General features: G+C 43.8%; 1 protein-coding gene across 1 annotated transcript; it reads left to right on the top strand.

Annotated features, from left to right (window-relative positions):
• Window positions 1-684: 684 nt before the first annotated feature.
• Window positions 685-9843, top strand: LOC135515025 (protein FAM131A-like). The gene is made up of 5 exons (XM_064938826.1): window positions 685-909; window positions 6952-7060; window positions 7376-7561; window positions 8300-8434; window positions 8852-9843. The coding sequence occupies exons 2-5, from the start codon at window positions 6973-6975 to the stop codon at window positions 9349-9351; spliced, it is 909 nt and encodes a 302-aa protein (XP_064794898.1). The 5' UTR covers window positions 685-909; window positions 6952-6972; the 3' UTR covers window positions 9352-9843.
• Window positions 9844-11586: the final 1743 nt, after the last annotated feature.

Genomic DNA, 11586 nt, shown 5'->3' with positions numbered 1-11586 from the left:
CCAACTTCAACTGTATGTACTGCCATGTATGTGTAACTGATATATGCACTCACACACTAAATGTTAATGTTTTTAAATGTATGTCAGTTGTAATGTCTTTTTCGTTATGTGTTGGACCACAGTAAGACTAGCTGTCGCCATTGGCATCGGCTCATGGGGATCCTCTTAAATCTAAAACACATACACACACAAAACACACCCACACATGCATATTGACTCTACACACACTCACATATAGACACACGTTCACACTCTTCAGATACGCTGCTGTTCCTCTGTTTATTATCTATCTTGATTTCCTAGTCACCATTACCCCTACCTACATATGCATATTACCTCGATTATCTCAACTTCCTCGTACCCTTGCACATTGACTTGGTACCTGCTTTGGTACCCCTCTGTGATCATCAGGGTCCCGGTGAAGAGATTTTTAAAAATTGATTAACCACCAGATGTACAGGTTTGTTGGTTATAAAAGCGATAGCCTACAATTAGTGCTAATTTTAGTCTCCAGTTAGATTTTGTCAAATACGTAATCTACATTGACAGACAACAGACCAGTAATAGTTTCCCAAAAATATTTCGCAACATGTTTTAAAAGGAGGGAAGAGAATTGGATGGAGGGGGACAGATTTGGTTATGACGCCGCCTTTCGCCGATGACGCGTGCCAACAATTTGGACAGAGCGCATATAGGTAGGCTGGAGCAGCCCATATCGCGGGGCGACAACCTGAGGCTTGTAGTGTGAAAGACGGGCGTTTTGTGCTAGACTATAAAATAAATAATTTAAAAACCGTGGGAAATAACAACACGGGGCACCACGTTAGCATCTGTTAATGGGATTTGAGACAAGCTCATTGTGATCATGTGCGACGCTCGACGGTGCCGCAACCTCTATTCGGTTTACAGGTAGGTGCTAATGTGTGTGACCGACATTTATTTGCATGCCTTTATTCCCTAAGTAAAGTCCTATATTTTGTTTTCCGATCGACATGCTTGCTATCCCTTTTAATTGGCTTTTTTTTATGACAATGCGGCAGTCTCTGTAACGTTAACCGGAGCCCGTTACTAAGCCCTCTCCCGAGTCAGGGTCATTGATATGCAGATGTTGTTTCCCGTTGCTTGGAGACATGCCGCATCCTCTGCTCGAGCCACACGGTGTACACTAACACCGGCACCGGCGTTATTTATTTCTCCTGGCAATTACCGTGCCATCAATCACAGTATGATGTCCGCTGTCGGCCTCGTTCTTTGTTAATAGCCATGTCACTTCACCGGTGAACAGGCAGGGGCCTCAAGGTAAATCAATTCTACTCAGAGACGGCATGCTTATTTATCCCTTTCTATGGTAGGCCTACGGTAGATTAAACACACCAGGAGGTGTCAAAAATAAAAGTAGTCCATAGGTCCTATATAGCCTATCTATCCCCTAATCCATACTATGGGATTATTGTAATAGCACTATAACGACCGTGTTTGCTAGTATGATTTCCAAACACAACAGAATACATGACATATGACCTATTGAGCTATAGACATTTGGGTTCTAGGCCTACCCTACAATAGGTCGTTATTGTAAATGTGTTCTCAATGATTGTCCTGCTTGGTTAAATAAAGCAATACAGTCTTTTGCACGATCGAACCCAAGGAAACAATAGCATGGATGGAATTAGCCTACATTGATCTGTCCCTGTGCTGAAAAGACGCGTGGGTGCTGAATAGGCGCGTGGGAGCTTGCATATCACCATCTTTCCTTGCTGCTTACACTATGCCAATTCGAACATATGGCTAGGCTCATGTTTATCCAAGAATACATGTAATCCCCTTTACAGAGTGGTGCTGTTGCCTATCAACAAGGACAGTCATGCATGTTTTTCTATTAGGTTTTTTGTTTGAATGCTCCATTTCTTCATTTTGCCTTGAAGTTCTATATTTCTGCCCTGTATAGGCCCATACACACGCACACACATAAACACTTACTATTTTTTATCTGACCTTTATTTAACTAGGCAAGTCAGTTAAGAACCCATTCTTATTTTCAATGACGGCCTAGGAACACTGGTTTAACTGCCTTGTTCAGGGGTAGAACGACAGATACTATACTTGTAAGGACTTTTAAGTCCAATAATTTATTACTTTAGAAAATCCTATTTTCCTTAACCCCTAACACTAACCTTAACCCCTAACCCTAAACACAACTCAAAATCTAAAGCCTAACCCTAATTGTAACCCTAAATCAACACTAACTAAAATAGCCTTTTTAGTTGGTTTACTATACTTGTGAAGAATTCTGGTCCTCACAAGTATAGTAAAACGTGTACACACATACACACTTTTGTTTTACTATCTTGTGGGGACCAAGAAATGTATTTCCAATCAAAACTCCTAACCTTAACTCTTAACCCTTAACCCCTAACCATAACCTTAACCCCTAACCATAACCTTAATTATAGCCCTAAATCTAACACTTTATAATAGCCCTTTTCCTTGTGAGGACCTGCGAAATGTCCCCACTTATCGTAATTGTCCTTGTTTTACCATTCTTGTGAGGACTTCTGGTCCCCACAAGGATAGTAAATCCAAACAACACACACACACATAGGCAGAGAGAGAGATATTCAAAAACATAAACATGGTCATGGTGGTCTTGGTCCACATTGTATTTGACCCACATATTGTTAGCATGGGTGTGATTATACAGCGCATCTGTGCGTGCCATGGTCTCAAAAGTGGCAGCTTTCCTGTTAGCTGTTTAAGCGCAAATCTGCTTAGGAATGTCTGGTATTAGCGTGGTCATGTCAACCACGTGTAGCCTAGTTTAGGGCCGACTGATTTCCAGCCAATTCCTAATGTCTTCTTTGTCCCCCAGGGCCAATAAAGCTTGCCATCATTGTCGGTGACCTTGTCTCATTTTCAATCTGTTGCACCTAGAGCTAGAGGGTCAAAGAATTATAAACGTGTGTAGACCAGAGCCCTCTGTTTTGTATTGGACTGTGCACCAAATAACAACGTTGTTATTGAAGTATAAATAAAAGAGGCTAAAATCGCTGACCCCCTGACTCCAGACGCACACGTGCATCTCTATTTTAATGGGGATCGTAGCCTTTCACAGCAGGTTGAGCAGATCGGGGTTTCGAGCTGCTTACACAGCAGTAGCCTATTGAGCTTGCCTCGGGCCATATGTTTGTCCGGTCTCTTGGACTCCCTCAAGTTTAACCGTTTGAGCCAAATGGTTTCACCGGCTTACCGTTTCTTTGGCATCTGTCGCGGCAGTATAGTCATTAGCAGCGTTAAAACTCGCAGAGACAAGCTGTGGGGTTGTCTTGTTCCGCGGTGATACGTCGTCTCTTCGTGTCCAATATGTGGTTGACTTTTCGTGGAGGACAAAGAGGGGGGCGACAACGAGAGGAGGTAGGGTGGAGTTGTCCTTTGCAAACTTCGTATGGTTCCTTCATGGAAAAATGCAGCGCTTTTTCATAGCTGTTACTGTTAGTTGACCTACAAATTATGATGGACCCTACTTTCTTACAACATGCAACAACGTGCGTAGCCTACTGCTTGCTTGTAAAATACACTATCATAGAGGCAATATGTAAATATATTTGAACTGTTTTAAATGGTTAGTGCAAAATCATTGAACTCCAGCGCCATCATACGCTCTGAGGAGCGGTTGCTGTTCACGTGCTGAAACGCACAGAGGATTGTCTCTGGTCTTTTCGCCGTTCTCACGCACGTGATGCGTCATTGTCCGCAGCTTCATAAAATACATAATTGAATAATCGATGTCATGATATCTTACTGGGCTCTGAGCAACATTTGAGTCCATGAACCTGCAACAGGGATGGGCAACTGGCTGCCCCGTGTCCAACCTTTTGTAGGCTCATGGATACATTTCAGCTTTATTTGTCTCGTGCGCCGAATACAGCAACTGTAGAACTTACCTTGAAATGCTTACTTACAAGTGTAGACCTTACCGTGAAATGCTTACTTACAAGTGTAGACCTTACAGTGACATGTTTACTTACAAGTGTAGACCTTACAGTGACATGTTTACTTACAAGTGTAGACCTTACAGTGAAATGCTTACTTACAAGTGTAGACCTTACTGTGAAATGCTTACTTACAAGTGTAGACCTTACCGTGAAATGCTTACTTACAAGTGTAGACCTTACCGTGAAATGCTTACTTACAAGTGTAGACCTTACTGTGAAATGCTTACTTACAAGTGTAGACCTTACCGTGAAATGCTTACTTACAAGCCCTGAACCAACAGTGCAGTTCACAAAGAGTTAAGAAAATATTTACCAAAAAATACTAAAGCATAACAGAATAAAAAGTAACACAATAACATAACAATAAATAGGCTATATATGGGTACCAGTACCGAGTCAGTGTGCGGGGATACAGGTTAGAGGCAATTTGTACATGTAGGTAGGGGTGAAGTGACTATGCATAGATAATAAACAGCGAGTAGCACCAGTGTACAAAACAATGTAATAGTCCACGTGGCCATTTGATTAATTGTTCAGCAGTCTTATGGCTTGCTGGTAAAAGCTGCTTAGGAGCCTTTTGGTCTTAGACTGGATGCTCCGGTACTGCTTGCCGTGCGGTAGCAGAGAAAACAGTCTATGGGCTTTCCTCTGACACCGCCTATTGTATAGGTCCTGGATGGCAGGAGGCTTGGCCTCAGTGATGTACTGGGCCATTCGCACTACCCTTTGTAGTGCAGAGCAGTTGCCATTCCAAGAAACCGGTCAGGATGCTCTTTATGGGACGGCTGTATAACTTTTTGAGGATCTGGGGAACCATGCCAAATCTTTTCAGTCTCTTGAGGGGGAAAAGGTTTTGTTGTGCCCTCTTCACGACTGTCTTGGTATGTTTGATATATCGTGATAGATCGTTAGTGATGTGGACACCAATGAACTTGAAACTCTCGACCCACTCTACTACAGCCCCATTGATGTTAATGGGGGCGTGTGTGGCCCACCTTTTCCTGTGGTCCATAATCTGCTCCTTTGTCTTGCTTACATTGAGGGAGAGGTTGTTGTCCTGGCACCACACTGCCAGTTCTCTGACCTCCTCCCTATAGGCTGTCTCATCGTTGTCGGTGATCAGGCCTACCACTGTTGTGTTGTCAGCAAACTTAATGATGGTGTTGGAGTCATGTTTGGCCACCCAGTCGTGGGTGAACAGGGAGTACAGGAGGGGCTAAGTACACACCCCTGAGGGGCCCCAGTGTTGAGGATCAGCGTAGCAGACGTGTTGTTGCATACCCTCACCACCTGAGGGAGGAAGTCCAGGATCCAGTTGCAGAGGGAGGTGTTTGTCTTTGGAAGATTTTGAAATGTTATAACTAACAGGGTCCTTAGCTTAGTGATGAGCTTTGTGGGCACTATGGTGTTGAGCGCTGAGCTGTAGTCATTGAACACCATTCTTACATAGGTGTTCCTTTTGGCCAGGTTTGAAAGGGCAGTGTGGAGTGCGATTGAGATTGCGTCATCTGTGGATCTGTTGGGGCAGTATGCGAATTGGAGTGGGTCTAGGGTATCCGGGAGGATGAAGTTGATGTGAGCCATGACCAGCCTTTCAAAGCACTTTATGGCTAGACATGAGTGCTACAGGGTGGTAATCATTTAGGCAGGTTACCTTTGCTTCCTTGGGCACAGGGACTATGGTGGTCTGTTTGAAACATGTAGGTATTACAGACTCAGTCAGGGAGAAGTTGAAAATGTCAGTGAAGACACTTGCCACTGGCCCCGCTTTGTGAATGTTGATCTGTTGAAAGGTCTTTCTCACATCGGCTACCGAGAGCGTTATCACACAGTCATCGAGAACCGCTGGTGCTTTCATGCATGCTTCAGTGTTGCTGCCTCGAAGCGAACATAAAAAGCATTTAGCTCGTCTGGTAGGCTAGCGTCACTGGGCAGCTCACGTCTGTGTTTCTCTTTGTAGTCTGTAACAGTTTTGAAGCCCTGCCACATCCGTCGAGCATCAGAATAGTAGGATTCAATCTTAATCTTCTATTGACGCTATGCTTGTTTGATGGTTTGTCTGAGGGCAAAGTGGGATTTCTTGTATGTGTCCGGATTAGTGTCCCGCTCCTTGAAAGCGGCAGCTCTAGCCTCAATGTGGATGTTTCCTTTAATCCATGGCTTCTGGTTGGGAAATGTATGTACGGTCACTGTGGGGACGACGTCGTCGATGCACTTATTGACGAAGCCGATGACTGTCGTGGTATACTCCTCAATGCCATTGGATGAATCCCGGAACATATTCCAGTCTGTGCAAGCAAAACAGTCCTGTAGTGTAGCATCCGCGTCATCTGACCACTTCCGTATTGAGCAAGTCACTGGCACTTCCTGCTTTAGTTTTTGCTTGCAAGCAGGAATCAGGAGGATAGAATTATGGTCAGATTTGCCAAATGGAGGGCGGGGGAGAGCTTTGTATGCATCTCTGTGTGTGGAGTAAAGGTGGTCGAGTTTTTTGTTAGTCACTCTCACTCTGATATCCTATTAAAAACTGCTAACATTTCTCTCCGCCCCATGGCAAAATGTGTAGAATTGTATGAAATTAGTTATAACATTTCAAAATCTTCCAAAGACAAATGGCAAAATGTATAGATTTGCAGGAAATAAGCTGTAAAACTGAAAAAGATCTCCGCCCCATGGTAAAATAAGTACAATTGCATGAAATTAGTTATAAAATTTCACAATTTTCCAAAGACAAATGGCAAAATGTGTAGATTTGCAGGAAATAAACTCTAAAACGTCTATGTTTTTCTCTTCAGAGAAGCCACTAAAATGTTTTGCTCACAAGGTGGGGGCATGGATGTGGGTGGGTATGCAGGATCACGAGCCCCTGCCTCCCACCACGATGAGTTCAGATGTTTTGTGGCCCCCCAAAGTGCTGTGGTGTACGTGACATACTGAGCATGACTGCTTTTTTTCCCAGGTAAAATTTCAGGAAGCTGAAATGATCCCCAAGTCAAGAAAATCTTCAGACACGAGAAAGGCAGTCAGCATCCAGGAGATTGCTGCTCTGGCCAGATCCTCTTTAAATGGTAAGGGACAGAAAGACAGACACACACACACTAATTCACTTTCATCTCACACATACAAATCCTGCGCAACGATTTAATCCATAGCGCTGAAGACCTGCACTGGAGCACAATATACATTTAAAGGCAATGTTCCCTTGTTCACGGAGACTGCATTCGCGGAAAAGGCTGTATATGTCGGCACAATCGGAAATTAACTTTACATTTCAATGGCGCTATAGTGCTGATGTTCAGCACTACAGATTGAAGGACCCAGGACCCAGCATTTTTAGAGGTCACACTCTCTTTAACCCAGGCCTCATACTACTCTCTCTCCAGGCATATCCCAGGCGATGAAGGACCATGTGACCAAGCCCACGTCCCTGCAGGGTGGCAGGGTTGCCCATCTCATAGAGTGGAAGGGTTGGCCCAAACCCACAGACTCCTCCACGGACCCCCTCCACACACACTTCAACTCCTACTGCCACCTCACTGAGGGGGAACAGGAGGCGCGCTTCGCTGCAGGTGTGTGTCCCTCCACCAACTTAGCCAGTAAAGTAGAGCCGCTGATACACACCAATTTATAGCAATTTAATGTTGTCCTCTTTTAATATATTTGAATGCATCTTATCTCAGCTTATCTCTTTTAGTTTATTTTTCAAGAGGATGTATACACCTGTTTCTATTATCCAACAAAATCTGCAGTCAATGGTGTTTAATAAACAATGGCTCAGATAGGATCGTATTAGGAATGTGTCCTCTGTACAGTACTCTGTGGATTTCAGTCATTAGCATATGACGTCCACGATGACGATTTGTGGGTCAATTGGATCAAAAGTAAAGTGGACCACCACCATGTGTTTGTGTGCGTACCTACTTGTGTGTGGTCTTGACCCCCCCCCTCCCCCGTCATCCTTACACCTGTCCCACAGCTCCTCTCTAACCACTGCATATGTCACAGCTCAGATCTGTGCTCCTCCTGTGTCACCTAAGCGATGACGGCCTGTCCTATGAGAGCCTAACAGATGGTAGCCAATTAGACTCTCTTCCAACTGTCACTTCACTGTCTTCTAGTGTCCCCATGGTGATACAGCCTCTCCCCTCTTCACTTTCTACTGATTTCGGAGACAACTCTGTCTGTCTGTGTCTCACTTTCTCCCGTGCTTGATGTGTGCAGTAAGGTTTTTGGGTGAAAATAAACAGTCCTGTTTTTAGCCTGTGTGTGTTTATATTTGTCCTATTTGCTTGTGTGTCCATTTCCAGGAGTGGCAGAGCAGTTTGCTATCGCTGAGGCAAAGCTGAAAGCCTGGGCTTCTGTGGATGATGATGATGAGGAGGAAGCTGACAAAGAGTTTCTCCAGAACAACAGAAACACACTCACACTCTCTACCCGCTCAGGTAATCACATACACCCACTTTGCGCAGAAGTACACCCAATATCTATGTCATGCATCTCATCATGTGTGTTTCGATCATCATTTCCAGCTAGGGCTCTATTCAATCCGCATCGTGGAATTTCAGCGTTACAGCGCGATTGAAATTTAAAGGCAGTGTTCCTGCTTTAGTGGAGACCGTGTTCACGGTAAACACTGCATATGCCGGCTTAATCGGAAATGACCTTTACATTTCTATTGCAGGATCTGTAACACATCAGTTTTACAGATTGAATAGAGCCCCTAGACTCGGTGCTATGCCCCAATATCCCTCACTCTCTTCTTTCTTTCCTTCCCTGTCCCTCACTCGTCCTCTTCTCATCCCTCCATCTCTCTCTTCTCATCCATCTCCAGGTGTTCTGACTCTTTGCTCCTCCCTCAGACACCGCAACGTCCAATCACGAGCCCCGAGTGTCATTCCAGGCTGAGATTGGCAGCATTAAAGTTCCACCCTCTATCAGCTCAACCATTCCTGTTGGCTCAAGCAGCAACAGCCTGCACTGTGATAGGCCCACATCTAAGAATGACCCAGCTCCACAGCAAAATGACCGGCCTATTCTAGAGAGTGACCGGGCTAGCCCATTCCCCAGAGAGGGGGAACTAGTGGATGGTGAGGATCAGCCTGTACCACAGCTAGAGACCGGTGGGGGTGTCTGTATCGTCCACAAGCCTGACTGGAGGCCGAGGATCAGAAGCAGTAGGTTTGACTCCTGCTATTCAACCTCTCACTCTGAGTCTCTTGGAGAGGAGGAAGCGGAAGAGGAAGACGAAGAAGGGAGTGTGTTTCAGGAAGGTAGAGAGTGGCACTCCTGCCAGAGCCAGAGAAGCTTCTTCTCCGACAGAGGCTCGTCGGGAGTGGCGTCATTCGATGAGGAAGAGTAGGAGGTGGAGAAGGAGGTTGGAGGAGGAGGAGAAAAGAGGGAGCATTGGATGTTGTGGATGTTGTGTTTTTCATCTTGTAGGTGTTCCCCTTGGATAGTCTGTCGACTCTTAGATATGTAACTTAGTGATGGCTAGCCTTTATTTATCTTCCATCCTTCCTTTCCTTCCTTCCTCCTGTTTCTCTTTCTTTCCTCCAATTCTTCCTTCCTTCCTTTTCTCGGCTTGTCTCTCCCTGCTTCCTCTGCACCCTGTTTTTTCTCTTTCTCTTCCTCTTCTTTCTCACTTCCTTGCCACTTCTTTGCTGATGTTACGCTGTATTTGAGAGTTGAAACTCGATTCCCGAATACTGTGTTGTTCAAACGGAGAGGTTTTATGTTGTTATTTCACTGGTTTTCTATGGATTGTTATCGACGTGTTTTCCCAGGACCATGATGTGAAGTCAAGTAATGGGGTTTGTCCTGGATGAATAAAACATGATTTAAAAAAAAAAAAGAGATTTTCACCGTTTGATCATTTTACCCATCTCTGATATGAGACAAGAAGGAAAATACCCCCCCCCCCCCACACACACACACACAGAATAAACGAGTTTTGAAAAACAGATTTACATCTCAAAGTTTTGTTGAAATTTAATGTACAAAAAACAATTAGTATGTTTTCTGAAAAATAACAATGGCTGTTGATCTCAAATGCATATTCTCCTATGTACAATGCGTAAATTTCCGTCATAATGTATTTTCATATGTACAAACCATATACAGGCCGGGGCTATATAAAGGGAGAAACTACAGACTTATTGCTTAACTAGCACTGTTAATTACCTTACACACTCTATACATTAGCCTCAGTTTACATTATATCTTGTATGACGAGCACTACTTCACATTCTATGTGCATACAAAAGTAAGACGACAATAAATGATTGCGCAACTGACTTTTTTTTAGAGAAGAAAATGAACCGTTAAATTGTAGTTGTTATGGCAGGGTTTTTACATAGAATTGAAATATATAATGGCTCAAATCTGTCAACGGAGCTAAGAGAAATGACTGAAGAGACAAATTACATAACATCTGTTTGATGAACTCATTTTATAATGAGACTGTGGAGAACAGTCACACACTCTCTCTACAACAGTTGTTTCAGTCCTTTATAGAGGCTTCTATTGCTCACCAGTACACTTGGAGACTTATAACTGTGCTTCTAAGCTGGTAAAACATATTTCTAGACTGGTTTCAAGGCCAAGCAGGCTGTATTAATCATTTTCAATGTGTGTGTGGTGTGTATGTTCTAGGATATTATTTTCTATGTGTAGATTTATGAATGTGTACGGTGTTCATTTACTTAGTGCTTCGATTCAATCTGTGTTACAGAAGATCCACAGCACCATTGAAATGTAATTCTCATTTCCGATTGAGACGACATGTGCAGCACTTACCGTGAACATAGTGTCCGCTAGTGCGGGAACATTGCCTTCAAAATGTCAATCGCATGGCAATGCGGATCTTCAGCGCCACGGATTGAATCGAGCCCTAGTTCATGTACTATTGGCCTATGTGCATATGTGTGCTCACAACAACTGATGTCATCTCTCTCTCCACCTAACCAACTTTTCCTGTGCAATGTAACGTGTCGTTAACACTCACATCATTCCAGAAACATGCGGAACACGGTACAGTAGATAGGATGTTATGTGAATATCGTATCCTATCTCAAGAAATGTAAGATACAAAATGACACTGTGACCAAAACACCCTGTTACAAGACAAGAAACTCTCTAACGTCCGTCCGCCCTCCTACCTTAATGCCAGACAAGGCTATATGTACTTTGAGTTAAATGCATGTTAATTACAATGTGCTTCACAAATGCTCTTAACCCTGTGGGATGCCATTTTATGACTGAGCAATGTCAACGTGTTGGCCTTTTCTCAGCTGCCTTTGGGTAGTAACTTATTGTCTTTCTCTTAATATCCCATTTCAGATATGACTGTACATGCACTTATACTGTAATTACAGAATGTCCTTTAGAATGTAGCTGTGTAAATACGTAGATTTTATAGGCCACTTTTCTCTCTCTCTCTCTCTCTCTCTCTCTCTCTCTCTCTCTCTCTCTCTCTCTCTCTCTCTCTCTCTCTCTCTCTCTCTCTCTCTCTCTCTCTCTCTCTCTCTCTCTCTCTCTCTCTCTCTCTCTCTCTCTCTCTCTCTCTCTCTCTCTCTCTCTGCTATATTTAGGGGGG

The sequence above is a fragment of the Oncorhynchus masou genome, chromosome 3, assembly GCF_036934945.1.
Source record: "Oncorhynchus masou masou isolate Uvic2021 chromosome 3, UVic_Omas_1.1, whole genome shotgun sequence".
NCBI lineage: Eukaryota > Metazoa > Chordata > Actinopteri > Salmoniformes > Salmonidae > Oncorhynchus > Oncorhynchus masou.
This window is presented reverse-complemented; position numbering and strand designations above follow the sequence as displayed.

Excerpts from the sequence above, each read along its gene's own strand:
- LOC135515025 (XM_064938826.1), top strand. The coding sequence starts at position 6,973 with ATGATCCCCAAGTCAAGAAAATCTTCAGACACGAGAAAGGCAGTCAGC. Across the intron at positions 7,562-8,299 it reads GGAGGCGCGCTTCGCTGCAG|GAGTGGCAGAGCAGTTTGCT; the intron begins GTGTGTGTCCCT and ends GTCCATTTCCAG. Across the intron at positions 8,435-8,851 it reads CACACTCTCTACCCGCTCAG|ACACCGCAACGTCCAATCAC; the intron begins GTAATCACATAC and ends CTCCTCCCTCAG.